We start from the raw sequence: 25,714 nt of genomic DNA, 5'->3' as shown, positions 1-25,714 counted from the left end.
GGGCGGAACTCACAGCGAGGGACTCTTCATTTCATGTACTTGTGCAACTCGACATATTTCTGGGACGAAGAGCAAAATGATCAACGACTTTTTCTTGAAAATAATTGATCTATTCTTGTGTCCAACTTTCTTTGATGTCTGGCGGCGGAAGTGGGATCTGATGAAGGTCAACAAAAAGGAAAAGCAGTTTATCGAAACGAATACGTCAATTTTACCAGCCACAGCTTTTTCACGACCTCTTTTCTTCTCTCATCTCCCGTCAGATGTTTTAGTCCTTTTTATATCTAGATGAATCTTGACATGGAATTATACCGGAGGAATCTTTGCCGTTCTTTTTGGTGCTGCAAAAGAATCGTCATGTCCCTAAGTTATCGCTGTCAGATTTGGGTTATCGTACAGCCCCCCCGCCTTGACAGCCAGTGTGTCACGACATCTGCCAGCGTGTTACCTGTGCACGCTTATAGATTTCACGATGAACTCGTATCAACGTCTGTGCTTTGATAAATGGCATTATTATCAACGGCCCCCCAGCCTCGTAGGCACGAACCACCGCCATGTGGAGCAATATTCGATCACGACTCTTGCAGATTTCCGCCCGCGTGGCCGCCCCCAGCCTTGTCCCCATTCAATTTTCTTCGATGGATCGACAAGCCACATTCAAAAAGCCCGACCGATGAATCATGGAGAACACCCTGGTACCTTGTAGATAGTCGTGCAACCCTTCGTATCCGTATCATCTCAACGCTTGATGAATCAAGCTTCTTTGAACTTTTGGGGCCACGAAAGTGTTCCTTGCGGTATCCGCACTATTTCGTTCACATGTCAGGCAACATTCAAAAATTGCCCCTCTGCCTTCCTGGCCCCAAAGCTATCTGGGTCTGGCTTGCAGGGAAGATCTTTGAGACGCCAAATCTTTAATTCGACGACGATGTGAACCCCGTAGTATTCGTGATTGTGGTCCCTTCTTTTCCGCTTGTCCGGAGGATAATACTTAGGGGTTCGGAAAAGACCCTCGATCTGTTGTCTCTTCTTTTTCTATCTCTCGCCGATGAACAGACTGAGTCGGCCGCGTCAAGTCGAACGAGGAAGAGAAGGACTAATGAACGTGCATGACCTCATTACTCAATTAATTGCTCGCCCACATAACAAAGCCTCAGCCATTTCGAAATCTCCATATCATACCACCACCACATCCATGATTTCACCTCCTGCGCCATCCTGCACCACGACCACTCTCCCTTCTGTCCCGACTTTCTCATTTGGTGGTAAGATGTAGGGCTTGAAACACTCACGCTGAAGATACCCAATCCTAGTGACACCTGTGACCACATTACGATGACGAAGAGTGCGTCCTGCATTCTCCCCTCTCGTCACCAGAACATCTGCTGGCGACCGGAGGTAGCGAATGACCAAAACATGGAGATCACCATCTCCGGTCTCCGAGCTCACCGCCGTGGCATCCACCGTGACGACTTTCTCGCCGTATTGGTTCGTCTCAACTGACAGATAGACTCGACCACGACTAGGCGTGGCCTTGTCGCCAATGGGGTTTGTCGAGCCCTGTCCCTCTCTGATGAGCTTCGAGACGGCCTCCTTGGTGTTTCCCACGCCGATACTTCGGCCGTTGACGATGAGCATGGGCGTGTACAGGCCCTGCGGATTCTTTCTCTTTCGCATGTATTCGCGCTGTCTGCCGTCAAATGCTTGGTATGAGAACGTGTCTCGCCAGCTGAGATGGTTCCAGTATGTGACATGGTATGTCAGCAAGAGGTATGAGGTGTCGGCGTCTGGTGTGGAGACCAGGTTGATGAGCGTCTCGTTTGCCGGCGGACATGAATCGCACGATTGAGATTGGAAGAATTCGAGGAGTGTTATCTTCGGGTGATTTCCTTCGATACTGTGCAGTGAAGCGTCTTTCGTGTCTCGAGTGTTAGCCTCGTTGCCAGCGTGCTGCGGACGGAAGAAGCGAATGATGGTATTCATGGAATGAACCAAGTCTAGTCGATTCTGAGACCTACTTGGGGTTATTTGATTCGATCAAGGAGCACTCAATTTGACATGCAATAGGTTTTGAGAAGAGTCTTCAAAGCAAAGCATTCGTACGCAGCTGAAGCTGGAAGATATAGTACTCTCATCTCATATCGGTATATGGGGCTGAGGTAGTTGACCAATACGAGGTCCCAAGGAGCGGCATCGCACCCATGTTCAGTGTTCAATTCCTACCTTCGACAGTTCACTTTCACGGTGATAGCTAAACATTTGATATCAGAGATGAAGATTTGGAATCTCAGCGCGAGGCCATGTCCCGACAATCGTTGAGACTTGAACGTAAGTATGTCCTTGAAGGCTGCTGAAGTTTGTAAGACTGATCGAATTAAATTCCCCATACTGGGGTGGCAGTGCAACACTGCGACTCAATTCCACGCAATGTCTGAGTATGATAGGTCATCAATGATATACCAAAGAGGATTCATCTCCAAACTCGAGATTCAACAATACACGATGCAGTAAATATACTATTCACCAGCCTTGGGACCTCGACCCTTGGGACTTCGAGGCAGTTGTATGCAAGATGCACAGGTAACCTGGTTAACCAAACCCAAACAATTGCGGGGATAGGTGGCACCCAAGTGGCCTCTGACGTATTTGGCAGAAGCAAGAAAACCCGAGTTTCTATTTTGATTTTTCACACCCGGGGAATTTCACCAAGAACTTCACAGACCCGCTTAACTGACGAACGTCTAAATCAATAAATGTCTCACACATGATGGCAACGAGACTTAGTAAGGGTATCTGCCTCGACGTACGAGTCCTTATAAGAGCATTGAGATTTGAGTGCAAGAACGAGACTCTTGGATGCCCCTTAATACTCGATCGAAGACAAAGAGCCACAGGCGCAGTTTGGTCCTTGAAATCATGAATTTCGATTCTCCCCACGAGGCCAATGTCGCCTGGAAGCTTCGGGCTCTCGCCATTGGGAGTTGCCCCTCTGGCCCCTGCACAACCGAGCTTAAAGGCCCTCCCCAGCCAGGGACCAGGGGTGGCAAAAGTAACCGTGACGAAATCAGCTGGTGGGGTAACAATGCGTCAGATATATTGGTTGATTCCCCCACTAGCCTCGGCCACTAACAGAAAACCTCACCAGCTTCTAGCAATTAGTGGTTGGTAGTTCCTGCTAGGTGCTTTCCGTCGTGCGACCAAGTCCCTTTGGTCTGGCCATGGGCTGCCGTTGGTGGTGCCCGTGGTGTGATGTTCCTCACCCAGGGCAGAAGGCCACCTGAGGTGCCTGGCCTGCCAGCTTGTTTTTGTTGGTCGCTTGTGCTTGTACGAGTATTAATGTGCTCCTCCTCTCGCTAGGCCCAATCTGCGACTTCTCTCCTCCATCCAACATTTCCATCCATCCTATCCAACTTGACCACAATCGTTAGACCATCGCTCATGCATTGACCCATCTGGCTCTCTCACTTATATCGCCGGATTTCTTCATCATTCATCGTCACATCCAGTATTCCAAAAGGACACCGAAAAAGAGCCTGACGTCTGTCACCTCAAACTCCCATCTCCCGACTCTCGTTTTGCGCTGCTTCCAGCTCAACGTCAACTTTCCCTGACAGCAGCCATGGGCCCTGCTCACAACTATGAGCCCGTCAAGGACGACGAGGCAACCGATGATACCCCATTTCTTGGAACCCAAGAGCTCAAAAATATACAATATACCACATCACCAGCATGGTGGAAACTTTTACTAAGCCATCTTCTCGCAGCTGTTGTCGGCGCGGGTGTCATGTTTTTCGTCGCTCGAGCCACTTCTACATCACATTCTACTACCAACAGCGCAACGGCCCTCGCTGCCGCTACACCCACCACTATTACATCCACAGTCTTTGTAACCCCCACACCCTCCGTGGAGGTTGTGGAAACTGGAGTTGAAACCACCAACCCATTAGCTGGCAAGATTCTCGACTGTGGAGGTAACCCACAAGAAGCTCGTGAGAAAGGTTGTGTGTACGACGTGATGATGCAAGACTGGGTTCCTCTACCATGCTACGACGAAGTCTTGACCGAGAAATACCTGGCTGAAGGAAACTGGACTTGGTATATGGATGGTGATGGCAAGACCACCCTCCCTCTGGAGGACATGCGCAAAGGAGAACACGGCTCTGCATGGATGGCAACAAGCTATCACAAAGCACATTGCGTCTTCTCCTGGCTCAAGATCGTTCGTGCTTTGCGCAACGATAGAGGTATCAGTCAGGAACTGCTGTCCTACGACCACGTTCTGCACTGTGCCCACGGAGCTTTACGAGAAAACTCGGAAGATCAAGGTCTGGGAGTCCGTGCGCCAACGAACTACGCGAGATGCGCCTTGTACGATACTTGGCAACGCGACTTGATTCCGGACAAACATGATTCAACCTCGAAATAAATCAATGTTTTTGCTTTTATTATGGATGGACGCAGCGCACTCTGAAGTATTTAGGAATGTTAGATTTATAATTTCAATCAAATCTCAGTCAGAAGACCACAGATTGTTTACACCCAATCCCGTGAATTGCCAAGGACAGCACTGTTCGAATTGGATGTCGTCTCTGAGAGTGAATATAATCCTTGAGCAACGGATGTTCCACGACCTCAAGTTAGAATGATGCTTCTACCGCTTCTACCCGCGAGATAGCATTGAAGAGTAGCTCCTTTGCGGTACATAGCTAGGCTTTCAACCATAGCCGAAAAGGCAGCATAACGCGATGTGCCTCTTCATTGCCCAGAAACCCGAGGCTTCCTGCCGTTTGTTTATTTACCCCTCAGATCGTCATGCACTGCATGTTCCTGCCTCACTTACAGACCTGCAATCCCCCAGTCTACCACATTTAAGTAGGCCAGGGTAAAAAGTCACTTCAGTTGCAGGCTTTGTAATCTGAACCCTGAACCGGTACGTCGAGTTACACATTGTTCGAAGCCAGAAACTGGTGAGCCGTGTTCAGTGGCATTGCACCCGGAGTGTTCTATCGACTCCCCGCTCAGCACAGAAGCGATCGTCAAATGGCAAGCCAGCCCTGGCCAACTACCTAGCTCGTCATGCAAGAGAGTACCTAAATACTCAATATGGAGCGATGTATCCCGTATGTATGACAGGCTTGACACCGCGAAATGTAAGGTGATACCCATGTACTACTGTATGCAATGTCTGGACAGACACCATGCAACCATGGAGCCTTCGCTACCAGATTCCAGTGTCTCGTGCAGATCGCGTCATTATGCCAGAACTCCACCAACTGGGTATCTCGAATTCGAATTGAGCTTGGTCGATGCAATGCAGCTTTTCATGTCCGTCCCCGGCAAATCATACCTTCCACCCATTCGACCGGCATTCTGGTCAGGGCTTAAGGTGTAGGTATAAATACATGGTCTCGTCCCTGGCGAGCAAAATCTCTCGACGATCAGGAAAGTGACTGGCCCTCCTCGGTTCTTCAGCCTTGCTACAAGCTCCTGCTGTCTCCGCTTGACTGGCCCCCAGACACTCAAGCATGTCTATCATGATGAAGGCCACACGCCTCCTACTAACACTAGCCCTACTACACGGCGGTGTCCCCGCCGTCCAGGCACAAAAGCCCTCGCTCGAGATAGCGCTCACGCTCGACGTGCCGGTGAACGGGGTGAGCACGACACCCTCAGGGCGGATCTTCCTTTTATACGCGCGGGTCGACGGGTCGCAAGGCCCCCAAGTGGTCGAATACAACGCGACGAGCAACATAACGACGCCGATCCCGTCGGCGGAATGGAACAGCTTCAACGCGTCGTCGCCATCGTCGTCCTCCGACCCAGCCACGCATCTAATCCGCACCAACTCGCAGCGCATCGGGCCCGACGGCGCCCTGTGGCTCGTCGATGTCGGCAGCCCGAGCTTCGGCGCCCCCGTCATCTTTCCTGACGGGCCGAAACTTGTCCAGTTCAATCTCACCACCAACCAGGTCCAACGCACGTATTTCCTGGGCAATGTCACCAGGGTCAATAGCTTGCTGGACGATGTCAGGTTTAATCCCCTGACTGGTGTTGCCTATCTCACGGATGCGGGGAGTCCTGGATTGATCGTCTTGGATCTGAAGTCGGGATTTGCGGTGCGTGTGTTAGGTGAGTTTGACTGTCGTTTTGTTCTTATCTATCTCCGTTTTTGTTCCCACCCCCCAATTTCCCTCTTCCCGTTCGTTTCACGAGAAAAGACGAGGCCGAGATGTCAAGGCAAGCAAACAAGCAAGCAAGAGAGAGAAAGCATAGCAACTCACCTCTCTTCTTCTCTTCCTAGACGACCACCCCTCGACGCGACGAGGCGACTTCCCCGTCTCGGGCGAAGGCACGCTGATGCACGGGCCGGACGGGGCGTATTTGTACGTATACGCGGACCACCACGAGCTCTCACCGTCGGGACAATACTACTACTTCCAGCCGGCGAACGGGGGCCTGTCGCGGATCGAAAGCCGCTGGCTGGACGCGGCGCTGTACAACTCGAGCCTGAACAGCAACGCGGTGCTGGGGGCGTACGTGGAGCCGTTCGCGCTCACGCCCTCGACGGGCGGCACGGCCATCGACGCCGACGGCAACATCTACTGCTCCGACACGGACAGGCTGGCTGTCGAGAAGATCGCGCCCAACGGCACCCGCGAGACCCTCGTCCAGGACGACCGTCTGCTCTGGGTCGATGCCATGTGGATCGACGCTGAGGGAAAGCTCTGGATGCCCGCCGCCCAGCTCAATCGCGGCATTCCCTTCAATAATGGCACGAATCGTGTCGTCAAGCCGCTGCATGTCTTTACCCTGGATATTGGCGTCGGGCCCAGTCCGATTGATCATGCTTGATGGGTGGATTGGGGTTGAGCGGGAGGGGAGAGAGGGCTGGCGAGGTTGGTGGTGGCTTTTACGTGTTTGAAGGAGATGGAAGAGATGTCTGTGCTGTAGTGACATCAGAGCAGCGACGTGGTAACTAATGGGCGTATTCAGTGGGTGTGGATGATCCGCACGAAGCACTACGTTCATAGTCTACAGCTCCTGGAAAACTTGGCAATGAGCACAAGCTTGGTTGCAAGCTTTCGTGTCATAATCGTATCAGATTACATGTATGTATATATGTACATCTAGTTGTCGGTATGAGTAAATATGTAGACTTATGAACAATGAAGTTCCCCCGGCTTAAGTTTATCTTCGTTTGCGTGAACATTCCCTCTCCTGTAGTCCGAAAATCCCCTTTGCTGTATTGCAAGGAGCAGCGACTCGAAAAGAGGAATCAATAGGAAGGAATAGTAAGAACAGTAAAAGGAGTCTCAGCCGCCCGATGATATGTATGTATCCCCTCAGGAGGGGATGTAATAGGACAACAAAACACACGCGTACATATGCTCGCTAAAATTGCTCGTCAATTCAAATTCAATAAGGACAAGGAGGCAGTTGTGTATTGAGACAAGAGAAAAGATGTACGAGAGCGATGATTGATTCTGGGACTGAGTAGGTATGGAGGGAGGAGGTGGCTTGATCGCTAGCGGGATTGACCTCATGTCGGTCTATCAATGGCGTCTACCCGATTTGTGCGCAAGTGGACTTGCAGTATTCGGGAGGGCCGAGGCTCGAAGGCCCTGTCTCTGTGAGGAGGGCTCTTTAGTTCTTGCTGCTCGACCGTGACTTTGAGGATGTCGGACGGTAGAGCTCTGGTAGCAATATGCACAAACATAGACTTCGGGTATATGACGACTGTCCATTCCCAAGCAGCTCATGTGTAGCCATTTCGAACATGAATCACTGGAATATCACTTTATTAGTATTTGGTGGCGAGATAAGTAAGTGTTTGGAAGGGGGAACACTCACCATTGGATGACCGGCACCGTTCCGTCAAGGAGCGACGAATTACACACACAACGTGTACTCATGTTGCTCCCAAGGCTGTCTCTGTCGGTGCTCGGAGTGGCCAAGTCCGGATCTGTGATTGTGGTCGGTGAAGCGTTGAATGTAGCATATTGGGTATGAGATAACGGTGGTGAGGAATGAAGATGGTGGTTTGTGGGTTCACCTTGAGTGGAAGTAGAACGTGATCGATCCTGTATAATTGCACGGAGTGCTGCCTGAGCATTGCCTGAGAATGTGTCATCCTCCATCAAAGTATCATCCTCGATGGTTGTGCCTAGTAAAGGTCGTTTTCTTCGACCTGGTACACCATCAGATGGACGTGGCTTGGTATAACTTGACTGGGAGCTCTGATGGGAGGATTGTTTGGCGGAGCCAGTTGAGCCCATTGTGGAACGAGAGTCGTTCTTGGAATGACTGAAAGACCTATTTGACGAAAAATGAGTTGGCCCTGAAAGGTCATCATTCTCATGAAAGGCGAAAGAAGTATGCTGACTATGCAACATGTGAAAATCGGATTCATCAAACGAGTCTGTAGCACTGCTCAAAGCCTCATCTAAATCCATGTCTGGTTCACGGTCGGTCAACACTGTCTTGGCGACCCCATGTTCATCAATGGATAATGACATTGAGCCACGTTTGACGTTGGCGTTACGACTGGTAGTGAGCGTCCTCGAAATTGGATCCGCAAGAGTCTTGAGAGGCGAAGACCTACCGGGCCTAAATACACCTGGAGCAGGAGAGTTTCTACCAGGTTGAGTCTGGATTTTGAGTCCTCGATCCGGGCGAACACCTGTATGGGTGAGGCTCCGCTTCAAGCCTGGTCTCGCATCCTTTTTTGGGGAGACCGGTCTTCTCAGAGCCTCCATGACCGATCGAGTTATTGAAGGTTGTTTGGCTTCTAGTCTTCGAACTCGTTTCATTTCCTGTTCTCTTCGAGACTCCTCTATTTGATGAGCATATGCAGGGCGGTCAGGGACAGGTTGGTGTCCAAACTTGAAGGAGTTGTTATCAGTGGTATTGAACCTCCGAGCAGGAGAACTTAAGAACATGCTTGGGTTTTCCATAGGTGGAGCTTGTATTCGAGGTGAAGTTGTGAAAGGGGTAGGAAAGACAGATCCGTCAAAGTGAGTATAACTTGCGGACCGAGGCATGTTGGGCAATTCGTAAGGTTGTTGCTCTTCAAAGAACATTTCCTGCGGTGGGTACTGAGGAACAATTGTTGAAGATGAGGCAAAGGAAGTGCTCATTCCAGCAGGGCTCATTTGAAAAGGGTCTTGATACTGCTGAGGTAGGGTTGGCTGCTCGTAGGGCATACTGGCAGGATCCCAAAAAAGTCTTTGTTGAGGATAGATTGGTGCGGTAGCTGGTCCGGTGTTGAATTGGTGTGCATACAGGTCGGGGGAGAACTGTAGACTCGGGAACAGGTTTGGAGATTGTTGCATAAACCTGCTGGGAGTTTCTGGAGGCCCCATATTGGGCCTCTGATTTGAAGGCATGGTAGCTGTTCAATTCGTCTTTCAGGGAAGCTGCAAAGCTTTTATGCCTGGTGGCAGGCAAGGGACACACCTTTGCCTCCTCACAGCCTCAACTTGAAAGAGCGACTGAATTGTGGGGAGCAGATGGTGGTCCTGGACTTCTTGGACTATGTTTTTCCCCTTGAATTGTATGCACCCTCCTGATGCTGTACGGATTGAACCTGATATGACCAACCGAGGATCATCTGATACTATTGCCTTCTCTTGCCTCTCTATCAACTCATAAGATATTGCACATTGTGTCGGTGGTATGGGAACGGGTCGAGGGTGGACGAAGATTGATGTCACCGCAGGTTGGATCACTTGACGGCAACCAAGTCAAGTCGGGGAGGAACTCTTTGTCTGGACAACGAGAATCTGCAACTATGTCAGTATGATGTCTGTGGTAAACAATTTTAATTTTTTGGGCATGCAGGACCCATTACACACGGTTGCTAGTAATAGGTCTCCACCAGGAAAGACGGAGGACCGTAGTGGGTGGACAGTGCAGCAAACGGGCTCAATACCAAAGTGGCCTTGACCACTACGTTGGAACCGAATTTTTGGATACCCAAGTACCGAAGTATAGAAGGACAAAGGACTTGGATCTCGGTTCAGCTGGTTGGAGGGCATGTGCAACTGAGGAGAGGAAACTCACACTTTGGGTGACTTTTTGGTGGAATGTGTGGGTTGAGATACGGACGGTCAAAGTAGCAGCATTCTTTCCTGAAGCCGAGGAATGTGAACGATTTGTTACACAAGCATGAACTATAGAACAATGAACATGGATGAATGAGGAGGAAGTGTTCACGGCTTGGTCAATTGTGTATCCCCTTGATGCAGCCGCAGTCAGGTCTGAAGTCGAAAGCGATTGATGGCATGATTGGTCAGGCAGAGGCGAGGTAAAGAGCAGAAAAGGTTTAGGTGGGGGACGGAGCAGGCAGAGATTCTGACAAGTAGCGACAGCCGACAGCGACAGGGAATCAATGGACCAGGGAGGAGTGACCAGGACCAGGCTCATTAAGCCCGGCTAAGGAAAGGTGGAAGAGAGTTCGATAGAGCGAATGAGTGACACATGGCAGAAGCGGATGATGAGCTCTCAGGCCAAGGTGGATGCTTGACGAAAAAAAAGAATACCGAGTAAGGGTACGAGTCAATGGCGGCGGTCGCCTGAAGCTGACTTGACCCTGGCTAATGGTACAGGACCATGCAAGATGTCGAAATTATTGGTAGATGATGGATTAATGGGCACGCGAGGAACCGAGAATCTAGCAAAACACGCTCCAACCACAGGATGAGATGTTGTTCTGGTGCGAACACCGGTTCTAGATCGAGTCAAGGCCAATATGCACGAGAGGGAAGCACTTGAATGAGAAGGTCGTTACTGCGCGGAAGTGTGTCCGGACAGTTGCCGTGTGCATTGATGGATTCGGAGAAACAGTTTACGTGAAAACATGATAAAGCTCCAGAGTCCACCTGGGATATGAACTGATGACCCGACTTCAGAGAACGGATACATAGAAACCCCCAGGGCTCACCAATGTCACCACTACGCTATCTTCAGAATCAGTACTCGTATCCGTACAAATTCCACCACCTCAACTCATGGACGAGGACGAGCACCGATTAAATGTCCTTCTGCCGTGGCTTTCAGGGCCTAATTTCCACTGTGTGGGGTACCTGCCGTTGCTGATCCTTGGGGGCTATCGATACCATGCATTCTTAATCTTGATACTTTGCATCTCCATCTCGCTTGCGGAAGCCATTTCCTCCAAAATCTTGATAATGATATCCATTCGGATATTCCCAAAAGGAGTTCGGAGTACGAGGTCTCTGGGGGGCATGACTCGTTCCGTAGATTAAGAAGAGCATGGGGCGGGGGAGATGGTGATCATTTGCTGTATACGTTAAGATCCCAGCGATCAAAAGAGCCAACATGTCCGTAGAGACTCATCCGTCCACAAGTACATGTCCCTTTAGGTAATTCAAGCAAACTTGGTTGATAGGGCTCCCAGAGTCCATCCCAAAAACCATATTATTGTTCGCCATGCACCGGCAGCATTTGTGTCTTTCATGCATGATGCACCCAAGATTAGCGAATCGAGCTCCACCTCGGTCGACGCCCCTGAGTTTCTTGGTCGTCATCCCGTACAGCCGCGCTGCAATGCATGTTTCGGCATGTGAAGACTTCATCTCCACCTCCACCTTGGTCGTACATTCGTAGAGGAGTTGAACAGATAGCGTCCGACATCCTGGGGCTTTTAGTGAGGAGTCAACATGGCACAAGTACAAGGACTCGATTGATAACGTGAATCCTTCCTTCAACACTCAAGGGTCTCTGCGATTCATTCCAAGATATCACACATCATATCCCTCTAATCGTGTCCCCAGTCCGTTGGGCCCCCTCCATGTCAGATCAGCCATGAATGGTGCAATTGAACCAACACGAGAAAAGGATTTGCCATAAGGTGGGTACGACTTGAAAGTCCGACAACCCACCAAAGTCATCGATGGACTCTGATACTCCACATCAACCCTCGTTCCCTTCCCTACTAGCATCACTACATCCATGCAAGGAACCGAGTGTTCCTACTCCCATCCCAGGGGATTCACTTTGATTCAGTTGCACTCGGAGGCTTTACGTGACTGTACGGAGTACTGGCTCATGAATCTTCACCACTCGGACTCACTTATCCCTATTTAGGTAGGTAGCCCAGTGCTCTGGAGAAGAGGTACAGGAAAGGAGGGGTCCATGTGGTCGTCAAACTGCTCGTTAGCCGCTATGTCCATGTGATGGACTATCTCGGTTTGCATGATACATCTGAACGACAACCCCCAGGACCAAAGTCAACACACGATTATGTACCTAGAGATAAATACATGAGCATCACTCGTCCTCATCATCCTCATCATCGTCTTCCGTAATGGGCTCGACAATCAGATTTGCACCTCTCCCAACCCTTTCCCCCACAGAGCCCCCCTTCTCCAACTCGAACACGGTCCTCGGCATAGGTGAAACTAGTCGAAACCTATATTGGTGTTCGTAGTTGAGTGGCTCCTCAATTCCCTTTTCACGTGTCTCAGGGGACTCTTCGTCTTCCGTTGTCTTGATGATATCATAGCACTCGACGAATGCATACAATTCTTCCAGATCTGCGTCGGCACGGAATTTCCGTATCACCCGGTCTCCAGATGGCATGCGGATGCTGATCCTAATGGCATCTTTGACATCGGCTCCCGGTTCATCAGGAAGTGACTCGGCACGCCACTGCTTCCACTGTGCTATGTTCTGCTGCTTCCTCTCTTGCGCCTGTGCAAGCTCTCTGGCCTCTCGTTCCGCTCGTTCGGCAGCTTCCTGTTGTTCTCGTCTCAGACGGGCACGCTCACGATCTTGAGCCAGCGACCGCTCATAGGCCGAGTCTTGTTCCTGTCGTAAACTTCGAGATGCTTGCTGCTCCATTCGCTGAGCTCGGGCTGCACCAAGTTGTGCCTGATGGGAGGTCATGGCCGTACCTAGTTTGCCCACCAGCTCGGAGGCCGTGGTCGTCCCCGCAGCCCGCATGATGACTGCCATATTTGATGAGCCGGCTTCGGTTGTTTGGCATACCAGTGCAGCAAAGGGAAACTTTGTACATTGCAAACTACTCGAGACCTGATATGCCTCCGAGTCTCTGACATTGCCGCCCCAAAGGATGATCTCATCTTTATGGGTATCGAGGAAGGTCTTGAACTGACTCGAAAGTAGTGTCTCTCTGACCCATGTGTGGTTCTCATCGTGGCTCGGAGACAGCAATACCGCGAGAATGAATTTCAAGTCCTTTTTCGCATTGTCTAGGGCCAAGTTGAACCCTGTCTCTGCAAACGGGAGAGTGTTCTCTCCATACTCTTCACTTAGCTCCCGTATAAATCTTCTCGTATTTTCGGCTGGTGGTAATGCTCTCCTAGCCGGTCTAGACTGTTGGTATATGAGACGATTGAACAATCGTGAGAGAAAGGAGGGAATGAGGAAACCAAAGGGGGAGAGGACGGTGGTCAAGACCCGGTAGACGATGTTGAACGGAGTGAAAAGTAGGGAGATGAGGAAGGACGGACGATATTGCGTCTCGGTTGCGGAGGAAGTGTCCACCCTTTCCACCACATCGTCGGGATCGATTCGGGGGATAGAAGGCCGTGTTCCCGCCAGCAGAGACTCATATTGTAAGTTGGAAGTCTGTCTAGCAGATGTAGAGGGTAATTGAGCGCGGGCTTCGGCCACGGGGTCCGTTGTAGGCTCTCCGTCGAAGAAGCGAGCGATTGCGATTTGAACGTTCCACTCGGCACGTTGAAGTAGAGGAATGGCAGCGATAGGATCCTGATCCGTCACAGCCGTGTATGTTTGCAGTGCCTCCTGCTGTGACGGAGTCAACTGAGATATGTCTGGAGTTGACATCGTGATGGAAGTACGCTACCAACAGGGCGAGCCAGGGTCGATTATAAGGATTGCCAGTGAGATCCAAATATGTTACGTATATGACATATTTCGCTCGCCGTGGTGCCTGCAAAGCGATAAATATATACAAAGGCTCGGTCTGATGTCCAATATTTGAAACGCAAATGACCAGTTGCGCAGTCAAAATGGGGGAGACGATTATTATGCGAACCACGAATGCCTGGTTAGTCTCGGTGCCTTTAAGAGGGATCCACCGAGTATGTCATAGGAGGGAGTGATCCTTTGGATTGAAGAGAACAGATCGTGGATTTCCCTTTTAGTTGCCCAGGATCAAAATCTAAGACTCGTACTCCGGGGAGTACTCCCAGCGGTATGATTTAAGTTGCGGTTTTGACGCGTTCAAGGTGTCGGAGTTGAGACGGTGTTGGCACTTCAAGGCAGCGGAATAGATTTATCTCTCAGCACTATGCATTCATTCACCGACTTAAGGGCTGCCTGAGGTAGATGCAATGCCTCGGAGCCGGCACCTCCTACAACGATAAATAGGCAGCTCGAGGCGTTGTTCATCACCCAAAAGCCGCTGGGGAGAGGACGCTGCAGTGTCCTTTGGTATCAAACCTTGGAGCTCCAGTGTCAACTGAAATACGCCCATCGTCACGCTAATTGCGGATAATAATTCGCCTGTCCCGCCTTGCCGCTTTTCCCTCCAGGGCGCCTCGGGCACTGGCACTGGCACTGGTCTCGCTCTGTTGCTGTTTGCTGCTGCCGCCGCTGCTCCTGCTGCTTGGGACTAAACTCAGTTGGATGGCATCACATCACATCCTCCGCCTCCACCTTGACCACCAACCAGTCACCACCCTTTCATCGGCCTGCGCTCATTCATCCCACCTTCACTGCTGTCTACATATCATCACCGCATCTCAAAGTCCACGTCCTCTTCGACGGCGACCTCCTTGCGCTCAGAGTACACCTCTTCCTTCGGTGTTACTCTTATCTTTCTTCACCTATTCTTATTTTGGATACCCTCCATCACAGCTGCGAGTCATGAACATTACCTGAACATCTAGTTGTATTTAACCCGACATCGACAACCACGTCAATCACGTCAATCCTCTATAACCGCCCCCCGGAACACAAGCCTTCTGCCCCGTGTACATACAATGCGCTGAACGGCCTTCGCAAAACCATTCTCATACAATCTGATGGGGTCTGATGCCATGTCCCGTTCCCGATAGTACCGTCCGACGATGGCCGCAGTGATCAAAAGCAGTATTGATGAACCAAAGACTACCACCCTTTCTCCAAGACTCAAGGGTCGAGGTATGGGCAGCACATATCCTGAGCCAGCCCATAGGAAGATGATTGCTGACGACTTCCTGTCTGTATCCGTGTAGAGAATGCGAAGGACACTCTATGTCGCAACGTCACAATTTATGGGAAATGCCGTTATGAAGACAAGGGTACTGCTACCACCACATACCTATGACTAATATGGAGAGAAAGAACCTCGACTTACTTTTTCATTGCTAGGCTGCGCCTTTAATCACAATGTAGAAAAGCCGGTGTCCGTCGATAGCAACCATGGTGACAGGTAAAGAATCCCCGGTGATCGATACATTGTCGCATTCGATTGACTTTCTCCAATCCAGCCAGCAGAAAAAAACACTGAATGTCGACTCACCCAGCTTCACTCCCTCCTTCCTCTCGCCCAACGGATCCAACGTGACCCCCAAGAAATCTGCGGGCATTTCACCAAAGGCAGCAAGTGCCGCCCCTTTCATGCCAAAGGCAATCATCTCCCGTGAGATTATGCACCCACCCCAAGCCCATCTCAAATTCTGGCCATCAACTTACAACGCATGGCAGGATCATCAACTACCACTCCACTCCGTCAAGATGCGAGAACTCCGGACTGGGCGATGGCCGATGTGCAAGAATTTGTCCCGAGAAGAGCTCACGACTCCTCTTTGGTGAGCATCTTTCCACATATATCCTACTAGCCTTTGATCGTTATCTTCTGACCGGGAATATATTTCATCAGACAAATGAGAACGAGGCTCCGGTTTCTCATACGTTCGAATCCTTTCAACCCACTCATGCGCCAAATCCTTACCTCGACCACGGATTGAATGGTGCTGCGTTCTATCAAGGAGCTTCCAACTATCACCAACCCGTAAGTCCAGGCTGGTTGAGGTGACTGGTGCGTATCTCACACTAATCTGTTCAGGTCCAATACCACCAATATGCCCCTATTGGCCATTACAGTACAAACTTGGCCCCTTATCAACGTACGGTCCATGATCTCTTCATACCGGATGATGTTCGTGAGGAAATCCAAAAGAAGTTGGCCGCAGCTCTGCAGACTCTTCCTAGTAAGTGACTACTTGCTCCCACTGCTCGGGCATGATTTGCTGACTTGCCTTGAGACTCGCAGCTACCCAACCATATTGAATCCTATCATTCACTTGTCCCACTCGATACAAACCAGAAAAGCTCAAACATCTTTGGAGGTTATACGTCATGGGTTTACAAAGCACAGTCAAGTGCGAATGGTCATTTATTTGCGCTCCGGAGAATAGAGGGTATGCATAACTGACGAAACGGCATTTTCAAACATTAATTGATTCTAGGCTTCCGGTTGACCAATGAATTGGCCATTCGTTCCGGGCAAGCATGGAAAAACCTGATCAGCGCCAGTGTGGTCAGAGTCGTGGACATATTTACAAATCGTGGTTTTGGAGATTCCTCCCTCTTTATCGTCACCGATTATCATCCTCTCTCCAAAACCCTCCTCGAGCATCATCACATTGGTCACAACTGGGCCCGTCCTGCCCGCAACAATAAAGACCAGGTTACCGAACCGGTTCTATGGGCTTATGTTGTGCAAATTGCATCGGCTCTCAAACAGATCCATTCTTCCGGGTTGGCAGCTCGTGTCGTGGACGCTTCCAAGATCCTTGTCACCTCCAAGAATCGTATTCGGTTGAACGGTTGTGGTATACTGGATATTGTCCAATTCGACAATAATGTCCCTCTCGCTCAGCTTCAAAGACAAGACCTCGCCAATTTTGGATTGGTGATTCTTTCGATCGGCAGTGGGACCGCTGAAGCGGGCCAGAACTTTGCCCGCAGTATGGATCTGTTCAAACGTTACTTTAAAAAGGATCTCCAGGACGCCCTAGTGTGGCTTTATTCAGCCATGCAAAACCAGGAGAGGACGATAGATCAATTCATAAGTCTAATCTCCAACCAGATGATCACAGCGTTCAACGGAGCGCTCCATAACGACGACACTCTTCACAATGATCTCTCTCGTGAAGTCGAAAATGCCCGACTCGTCAGACTCCTTGCGAAACTAAACTTTATCACAGAACGACCCGAATACGAACATGACCGTGCGTGGTCGGAAAATGGAGAGAGATATTTCTTGAAGCTGTTCCGCGACTATGTCTTCCATCAAGTCGATGCACAAAACCGACCTGTCCTGGATTTAGGTCAGGTTCTGACCTCACTGAACAAACTCGATGCGGGCACGGACGAAAAAATCACACTGATATCAAGAGACGAGCAAAGCTGTTTCGTCGTGAGCTATCGGGAACTCAAAAAAGGCGTGGAGAGTGCATTCTCGGAACTGCTTAAGAGGAGTCCGCCGCCAATGGTGAGATAATCGTATCAGTCTTGCACGATGTCCGCGACACAAGATGGGTACCCGTTGAAGGTGATGAAGTTCGGAAGCAGTTTGTGAAGCCCACCGACGGTTGTTTTTGCGATTTGATTTGCAGGAAAGCTGCAACCTGATCCATTTAGAATTGTGTTGCTGGCGGCACAAAAACTGGGCGAGTTGAGCTTGAACAAGAAAGAAATATAAGTGGAGGTTGTGCAGAATTCAGAGCATGTCTGGAAACCAAAGTTGGTGAAGTACAGAGACGAAAGTCCTTGGAATATGGGGGTTGCTCGGGAACCAAGAGTACGTGGGTGGAACCTTGTAGATGGATTGAAACCCTGGAGCGCCAAAAGTGATCTGGAAGTAAGGGACGGCAAAGGAAAGAACATAGCCAAAAATCGGTGGAAGAAAGCAGAGAGCGATGCTCAGGAGAAGAAGCGCACACACTGTGGAGATGGGCTAGAATGAGAAGATGAGAAGAAGTCAGTGCATGGGAAGACACTTGAAGACCGAACCCGAAGACTAGAATAAGAAAAATCACAAATGCAAAATCAACCTTGGTCCCTTGGACCAAGTGAGTACCTGACCCACCGTTGCCGCCGATCTACCAATATGTTCATTTTCAAGGCTCCATCGTTTGCGGAGAAATTCAAAATGCGTTCGACACAGTTGATATGGCGACTGGGACTTGGAAGTCGTTGCGTTTGGACGATGGGCAGCTAGACGGACAACTAGGTAGTTGGAATCGCGGGAAAGGTGGGCATCGACTTACGCTGGCTGTGGAAAGCAAAATATAGATGTTGAACAAATCCAATGGAGATCAAAGATCTAGCTTATTATTCATTTGTGCTGTGGAGGCTGTTTCCACGCCACCACGGTCCATTATATCAAGTAACGTCTAGCGACCGCCAGGGAGAGCACTTTCGCAATATTCGTGCTTTTTTTCATCCCTTCCATTCCGGTGACCTCAAGCTGGCTGAAGAAGCAGATTGTTGAGAGCGGCTCAAAGTGGCCATGATGTGCAGGAACCTCAAACCAGGTGCAGACATGCCATTTTGGCCATAAAAAATGACAACAGTCCACCCCGGCTTCCGTCTTTGCATTGCAATGGCCAGAGTCAAACTTGTTGCTTTTGTGGCGCGACAGTTCATTACGACGTGCTTTCTGAAATTTCACTCCTCCGCAGCTTGTTGGAAGGGATTCTCGATTTCCTCGCTACCATCGACGGGTGAGATCAGGACCAGTAACGTCCCGCGAGCCACTATGAGGCCTAGCGATCTTGTGGTCTCATTACCTTCATCATCTAGAACAAGGTCAATGAGGTGTTTCGATCTGTCAAGCCCGGTTTATACAGTACCTCTCATTGTCTCCTTGACATCGTCTAGTACCAAATTCATCAATTGATCGTAGCCTTTTAGTGTACCAACAACTGTATGATGCGTACGAGTCAGCCTGATTCTGGTTCTGGTCTTGAAGCAAGATTGCAAAGGTGCACCTACTTTCCCGGCCTCCATTGAATTTGACGTTGATCTGCTTGTCAACGTACTTGGTAAGGTCAAGGATGTTTTCCTTCTTGGGTTTCTCATGAGGTTGACTGGACTGTTGATCACGACCTCCTCTGCCTCCACCTCCACCCCGCCCACCCCGATGTCCACCATGTCCACCACCGCCTCCTCTGCCACTTCCACGAAAATGACCTCGTTCGGACATTTTTGACGGGCCCTCGTTTAAGATTGATTTGTATGATATTGGAGAGGCCTAGTGTGATTTTATGTCACTTGTGATATCTTGGTGTGCAATAAACCGGCGGATAAAACTCCGAAATCCCAAAATGGTAAAGCGGGAGTTGGAGCAAGCTGTGTGAAGAAAGTTAGGCGGGCCAGTCAGAAGCGATACGTTTAAAGGTAGGTGGACCCCCGAAGTCCGCGAATTTTGGGGAGGAGATTCGGAGGGGTTGATCGGAACGACGCGTGACTGGCCAGGACAAGAGGCTTCCCTGGGAGGCTTTGGTTAGGTGCAGCCTGAGAGGCACTGGCAGTTCTCAAATGGAGTTAATGATAATGCTGGCCCGGTGGGGTCTGTAGGACGCGTATCAGAAGATGTCTGCGCAAAGCCATTACGAGTCACTCGTAAGCCGAAGTTGAGTTCCGCCGGGACCTCTGGTGCTTGGTGGCAAGGAAATTGATTGGGCGGAGCATCGCCCATGGAGAGCAAATCTGTCACACCCAGGCTTGGGGAAAAGGCAGCCACCAACCGAGGGCGATACAGTAATGGGATACTATGATGGAGGAAGTCCCCGCTACTGGATAGAAGATGAGGGAAGTTGATCGAACAGGTCAAGCAGCCATCTGATCAATCGGAGGGGACGAGCGTGAGGTTCCTTCCCTTCGCAACCCGCCCTGGTCATTCTCCGAGTCCCTGATCAGGCAAGGACCACCTCAACTGCTCGATCAATCGGAAGGGACGACACTACGGGTATGCGGCAGGAAGGAACTAACTTGGAATACCTGGCCACAAATGTTCCAGCAGCATGCCCGAAACATGCCAGACATGCCTGAACAAGAGAGACATTCTCAGGCTTCCAAATACATGCCCACGCATGCTCATATTAAATTACTGAAACAAATACCTGAGGCAGCTGAGCTTGGAGTCCGGACGAGTACAAATTGTAGGCGGAATTTGCAGCCATGACTGGCAGGCAGTTAGAGGTACCCGACTTGCTACCTAGGTACCTACTAGCCACTCCATCCCGCAGCGGCAGGTCCTGTACATAGGAGGAAGTAGGAAGCTAGTAATTATCAGACCTGCGAGTAGAATGGCGCACCAGCGAAACCTCCACCTCAGGCTAGTTAGTTAGAGCCACGGATGCATCTTTCTTTGGCTCTATTCCCCCAGTTTCCCACCCAGTCTCAAACCCGAGCTACAGAATGACAATCAGCCTGGATAATAATTGGCATGCAGCACCTTTCTCACTCATTAGTCCGTACCCGGGGCACTCCCGAAGTCCTGCTCTCCCACAGCCTGGGAGTTTGAGGCCGCGCTCAACACAGAGCAATCCAGTGCAGTTTCAGGCGGAGTATGGATAAGGAATGATGGATTATGCATTAGATCCTGTCAGGCCTGAAATACCGACAACGCCGTGGCCACCACTACCAAGTCACGACTCCCACCCTCGAATGCAACTTTTCCTGGCGTCCTACTCCACGCTTAATCCCGTCCCACTGGCACGCGGCAGAAGTGCGAGCTCTCGCCCTCTCGCCCACCTCGTCCGCACACCACCGCAGTCCAAATTTCCCTCCACCCATCGTCCGTCCTCCTCCCACCCACCTAACTGCTGATGCTGCTGCTGTTCGGAACTTGTACTAGCTTACCACCTGGCCCTTCTTCTCGCTCTCCAGTCTTGTCCGTAGTCTCCCTTCCTCTTGTACTCGCTTTACTCGGCCATCGACCGCGCTCAACCCTATCCTCTGATCTCTCTGTCGAGCAGCTGATCATCCTTCCAATAATTCGTCCAGCTCACCTGCTTCGTCCGCTCTCGCCCTCGGAACTCCCTCCCCACATCACACATCCCAACCCCAATTTCGCCCACATCTCTCTCTCACACCACACCTCTTCGCCCTCCTCCTGTGCCCACGGTATCGGCCATACTCTCATCTCTCACTTTCTGCTACAGGCGCTGCAGCTTCGTTACAGCTTTGCCCGACTGGGTACTTCTGTTCGGAGCTGATTATCCAGCCCCTCCAAAGCTCTTCCGCCCCTCCTGCTAGAACAGAGTTCACGCGTGAGCTAAGCATTCCCACAGCCCGAGCAGCGCAACCATAGCGCCTCGGGCTCCCTTCTCCCTACTCCCTACCGATTACCTCAACTCCAGCTCCACGCCCATGTGTATGAAGCATGGATTATTCCCCAGCCATGACATCCGAAGCCTCTTCTCTCAAGCGACCACGTTCACCCTCCGAGCACCACCCTCTCCCGGCGGCCAAAGTTCCTCGGACTGCTACCAACCACTTGCAGATCAACTATCTCGCTCGTCAGCATAAGGAAACAATTCCCCTGGTAACCGTCAACGACAAGCTACCCGAAATCGCAAGGCTCCTCGGCGAATATGACGGTGTGCTACAACGCCATGAAAGCATGGCTGGGAATCTGGGAGCATGTCCACTGGGACCAATTCTGCTCAAACGATTTGAAAGATTGTTCGAGGGACCGCCCAAAGTGTTGAAATCCCATGCCAAAGACTCGACCATTAGTTGGTTGGATGTGGTCGAGTTTGCTCAGAGCAGTCCTAAACAATTCAACTTGGAGAGAACTCGCAACGGCGTCCGGGTGTGTCAATTCTACACCAAGCAATGTCGCGTGGAAATTTCCGAGGAGGATTATGTTCTGATTGCAAGTGGCATGCCTCAGAAGCTCATTCCTCCCCAACCAATATTGGAGGATGAAGAGAAGGAACTCGGTGTCATGGATTTACTGGATCGGAATATTGGCCAGATCATCCAACTTGCAGATCAAGGTAAGTAAAAGCCCCCGGGAGAGGCCTGTATTTTTCTTGCTAATGTCTTCCAGTCTCTGGTCGAGCTCGGCAGATGATTCACAAGATGAAAAACCGCAGAACGGCTATTCTGAGCCGTCGGGAGCAAGAGGCAGAGTCTAGGAAGCCGCCTCAACGAACCGATGCGTCGCCTTTGTCTCCGCCAGACACCAATGGTGTCCCGAATAAGCCCGTTCGAAGTATAGAGGTGTCCCAGTCTCCCCCAATGGGATTCACTGCGGTCAACTTGCGACATCCTGGTGCTGCCGAGGCAGAACCCAGACCTCCAGGAACCGGTAGTGGTGAAGCTGTAAGAAATCACACATCAGAACTATTTGCTACTCCACATGCTCAGAATGTTACCATCATCAACGGCAAATCAATCAAAGACGCTTCGCCAACCGTGCGAGCAGAACTTATGAAGAAATTCTTGACACCCAGTGAGCGGGAGGCCGGCTTGACTGAGGACACTATCCGACGATCGTCATTCAGCGCTGCTCGAAATACCACCATGCATAATTCACCATCGGAGAACCCACGTTCAGATTCCCTCGAGCTTGCTGGCGGTGCTGGAAATGCCAAAAACCCTCCAACAGTCGCCATTCCAAACACGCCAGCGTCATTGATGCCTCATTTGAAGCCATCGACCCTAGAGAGGGATGACGGTGGGCCTTTCAAGTCGGAAATGGTGAGGAGGATGGACAACATGTGGAAAGGAGACCGGGTGATACCGCCATGTGATCGCTGTCGAAGACTTCACATGGATTGCCTGAAGAACCTGACGGCTTGTATGGGCTGTACTAAGAAACACGCCAAATGCTCCTGGAAGGAAGTGAAAGCATCAGAACTGCAAGGAGTTGCACCACAATCGACAAACGCTGAAGAAGAGCAGGGCTCTGCAACTGCGGCATCCGAGATAGCGCCTCCGTTATCTGCTGGATCTACAATTGAAGTTTCTCGTCCTCCAGAAGAACCACGGCCAGCAAGCACGGGGAGACCATCTCTTGGATCGGTTCACGACCGAGAAGCGAAAGCACCGGAAAGCGTTGGGCCCAAACCTGATCCCGGCCGGAGAAGTGAGTCGGCTCAGTCACCTAATATGTCGTCGTCGGCTCGATTTGACGTCCGCCCACCACCCTTAGTACAACAAATTCAGGACGCTGCAAATGGAAGAACTTCGAGCGGTCCAGGTGGACACCGATCCTTCGGAACGAGCGGCTTATCAACAGCGTCGCGGGCAGATGAGGATGACGACCAGGGGGATAGATTGCAAGCACTTGCCTCACGTGTTTACCGGACAGCGTCGCAGAGCGGACACCGAATATAGGACATGATTAGATGCAAGTCACGTTTGAATTCTAGAGATTTGAGTTATTGTTTCGTGGCAAGGACTAGGGGGAATCATTGCATTTTACGGTTACCGAGATTCAAAAGCGTACTCGTCTTGTCTTCTTGTTGGGTTGTATTGCTATCTAGGTTTGACTGAGTAGGCTGCAATGTAGCCGTTGTCCAATTCGATTGAGTAGCTCGTGCGTGAACGGAATAGATTCCAGAAAGACAAGAGGCCTTGATGGTGCATGTTTGTCATCGTCTCGAGTCTTCGGATGATCCCCACGTAATGCTGGAGCTAGGGGAATTCCCCCTCTTCCACGTCCTGGCCTTGCCCGTTCTTCAGCTTTTAATTTGGAGTGGCATTGGTGGCATTTCAACTCCTGCCCCTCACTGTGGGGACGTCGGGCTCTCATCCGATACCAAATGTATTCATTTCCATGGTCGACCCAATAATGAGGCTGGGTGAGTCTCTCGGATCCCATCCCAGCTCACACTGTCCTTGTGGATGTCGTTGACCAAGTGGGAATAATACTACTCCTACGCCCGCTCATACGATCGCTGGCTTAAGTCAGAGTCGTACATCCTTCAGTCTCTCGTGATCCATCTTGCATACCTAGGTAACTAACAAATACATTGGATTTGCATCCAACCGCCATTGATTCGCTCAGCCCTCGACGCCGACTGCCCACTTCCGATAACTTTTCCTGAGCGCACCTGTCACCAAGTGTTTGTATTAGAGGACCATATCACCCACGGCCTTCTGACTAGCCCGTGTCTCGTACATTGTTTACAGATTTAATTCTTTCCCTCCTCGACGGGTTTTTTTTACTCTCCACCAGAGTGGTCTTCTACTTTAAACCACCCTCCTCGAAAGACACAAGGTCTTGCCATCACCGCCGCGTTTTGAGCACTCTCATTCTCACTCCCACTCTCACACAACCCACCATGGATCCCTCACAAGTCACCATTCCACCTTTGAAGGATCTGACTATTGATAACATCACCGAGAATGTCGTGTTGATCAATTCTGCAAATCCCAACGAGCGCTTCAAGTACATCCTTGAGCGGCTGGTGCACCACCTTCATGACTTTGCCAGAGAGACTCGGTTAAGTACGAAGGAGTGGATGGCCGGTCTTCAGTTTTTGACTGCTACGGGACAGATCTGCACTGATGTGCGACAGGTAAGCGACTTGTGAAGATGTGAAATCCAGGACTCGATCCAGAACACCATTGTTGACCTGCTCCAACTTAGGAATTCATCCTCCTGTCCGACATCCTCGGCCTCTCCCTGCTGGTAGACAGCATCGACCACCCCAAACCACCGAACAGCACCGAAGGCACAGTCCTCGGCCCCTTCCACACACACGAAGCCCCCGACATGCACCATGGAGACAACATGTCGCAAGACAAGAACGGCGAGCCGCTACTGGCTCTCTGCACCGTCAAAGACGTCAACGGAAAGCCCATCCCCGGCGTCAAGATCGATATCTGGGAGACCGACTCGGCCGGCTTTTACGACGTCCAGCATGCCGATCGTGAGGGCCCGGACGGCAGATGCGTCATGCGCAGCGACCTAGACGGCGTCTTCTGGTTCAACGCCATCGTGCCCATCCCTTATCCCATCCCACACGACGGTCCCGTCGGTCAGCTACTCTTGGAGCTGAAGAGACATCCCATGCGACCTGCACACATGCATTTCATGTTCGAGAAGCCCGGTTACGACCATCTGATCACGTAAGTCCCAAGTCCAAATGCCACTGTGAAATTGGCGAAGATGGTAGAGAAAGAATAATGAATGCTAATTCGAGTCATACTTCAATAGTGCCCTCTACCTGAAACACGACCCCTATGAATCGTCCGACGCCGTCTTCGGCGTCAAGAATAGCCTCATCGTCGAACTCGGCAAAGTCGACAAAGCTACTTCCGAGAAATACAATGTTCCCGAAGGCACGAAACTATTGACTTACGATTTCGTGCTCGTCACGGATCAGGAGAGCTTCGACCTCAGGAGTAAGAATAGTGCCGCTGCGCTCGAAAAGTTGGGGCGGAGGGTCAAGATCGTGGAGGGGTTGCCTGTGCCTGAGTTGGACTGAGGGCGATAGGGATGGAAAATGAAAAATGCGATGGGAAGGGGCTGCGGGTTGTGGACATACTGGGTGCGGACATGGCTTGGTTATGTGAATAAGCCAAAGCGAAACCAAAAAATATCTAACACGATTCCACATGAGTGTAAAGTGTAATGAAGGAAAATGCACATACATCTTGTAACAAGGGCATCAAATGGCGTATGAGATGATATGTTTCTTTCCTTCTGATACCCACTCCTATGCGATAACACAAATCACCCTAGTGA

The 25,714-nt window shown here is 50.6% G+C and overlaps 9 protein-coding genes across 9 annotated transcripts; 5 read left to right on the top strand and 4 right to left on the bottom strand.

Annotated features, from left to right (window-relative positions):
* Positions 1 to 1,176: 1,176 nt before the first annotated feature.
* Positions 1,177 to 1,983, bottom strand: LTR84_003270 (uncharacterized protein; the record flags this gene model as incomplete). The annotated part of the gene is made up of 1 exon (XM_064846865.1): positions 1,177 to 1,983. The coding sequence occupies one exon, from the start codon at positions 1,981 to 1,983 to the stop codon at positions 1,177 to 1,179; it is 807 nt and encodes a 268-aa protein (XP_064705845.1).
* A 1,636-nt stretch (positions 1,984 to 3,619) lies between these two features.
* Positions 3,620 to 4,426, top strand: LTR84_003269 (uncharacterized protein; the record flags this gene model as incomplete). Its single annotated transcript, XM_064846864.1, has 1 exon — positions 3,620 to 4,426. One exon carries the CDS (start codon positions 3,620 to 3,622, stop codon positions 4,424 to 4,426), a length of 807 nt encoding a protein of 268 aa, XP_064705844.1.
* Positions 4,427 to 5,525: 1,099 nt separating this feature from the next.
* On the top strand, positions 5,526 to 6,852 carry LTR84_003268 (uncharacterized protein; the record flags this gene model as incomplete). The annotated part of the gene is made up of 2 exons (XM_064846863.1): positions 5,526 to 6,129; positions 6,302 to 6,852. The coding sequence occupies 2 exons, from the start codon at positions 5,526 to 5,528 to the stop codon at positions 6,850 to 6,852; spliced, it is 1,155 nt and encodes a 384-aa protein (XP_064705843.1).
* Positions 6,853 to 7,847: 995 nt separating this feature from the next.
* LTR84_003267 (uncharacterized protein) lies at positions 7,848 to 9,386 on the bottom strand (the record flags this gene model as incomplete). Its single annotated transcript, XM_064846862.1, has 1 exon — positions 7,848 to 9,386. The coding sequence occupies one exon, from the start codon at positions 9,384 to 9,386 to the stop codon at positions 7,848 to 7,850; it is 1,539 nt and encodes a 512-aa protein (XP_064705842.1).
* Positions 9,387 to 12,291: 2,905 nt separating this feature from the next.
* LTR84_003266 (uncharacterized protein) lies at positions 12,292 to 13,833 on the bottom strand (the record flags this gene model as incomplete). Its single annotated transcript, XM_064846861.1, has 1 exon — positions 12,292 to 13,833. One exon carries the CDS (start codon positions 13,831 to 13,833, stop codon positions 12,292 to 12,294), a length of 1,542 nt encoding a protein of 513 aa, XP_064705841.1.
* A 2,520-nt stretch (positions 13,834 to 16,353) lies between these two features.
* On the top strand, positions 16,354 to 17,500 carry PAN3 (PAB-dependent poly(A)-specific ribonuclease subunit 3; the record flags this gene model as incomplete). Its single annotated transcript, XM_064846860.1, has 2 exons — positions 16,354 to 16,357; positions 16,464 to 17,500. 2 exons carry the CDS (start codon positions 16,354 to 16,356, stop codon positions 17,498 to 17,500), a joined length of 1,041 nt encoding a protein of 346 aa, XP_064705840.1.
* Positions 17,501 to 18,669: 1,169 nt separating this feature from the next.
* Positions 18,670 to 19,207, bottom strand: LSM7 (Sm-like protein lsm7; the record flags this gene model as incomplete). Its single annotated transcript, XM_064846859.1, has 3 exons — positions 18,670 to 18,800; positions 18,855 to 18,926; positions 18,997 to 19,207. 3 exons carry the CDS (start codon positions 19,205 to 19,207, stop codon positions 18,670 to 18,672), a joined length of 414 nt encoding a protein of 137 aa, XP_064705839.1.
* A 2,202-nt stretch (positions 19,208 to 21,409) lies between these two features.
* On the top strand, positions 21,410 to 23,355 carry LTR84_003263 (uncharacterized protein; the record flags this gene model as incomplete). Its single annotated transcript, XM_064846858.1, has 2 exons — positions 21,410 to 22,010; positions 22,064 to 23,355. The coding sequence occupies 2 exons, from the start codon at positions 21,410 to 21,412 to the stop codon at positions 23,353 to 23,355; spliced, it is 1,893 nt and encodes a 630-aa protein (XP_064705838.1).
* A 950-nt stretch (positions 23,356 to 24,305) lies between these two features.
* Positions 24,306 to 25,454, top strand: LTR84_003262 (uncharacterized protein; the record flags this gene model as incomplete). The annotated part of the gene is made up of 3 exons (XM_064846857.1): positions 24,306 to 24,542; positions 24,614 to 25,095; positions 25,184 to 25,454. 3 exons carry the CDS (start codon positions 24,306 to 24,308, stop codon positions 25,452 to 25,454), a joined length of 990 nt encoding a protein of 329 aa, XP_064705837.1.
* Positions 25,455 to 25,714: the final 260 nt, after the last annotated feature.

The sequence above is a fragment of the Exophiala bonariae genome, assembly GCF_035927105.1.
Source record: "Exophiala bonariae strain CCFEE 5792 chromosome Unknown scaffold_15, whole genome shotgun sequence".
Classification (NCBI taxonomy): domain Eukaryota; kingdom Fungi; phylum Ascomycota; class Eurotiomycetes; order Chaetothyriales; family Herpotrichiellaceae; genus Exophiala; species Exophiala bonariae.
This window is presented reverse-complemented; position numbering and strand designations above follow the sequence as displayed.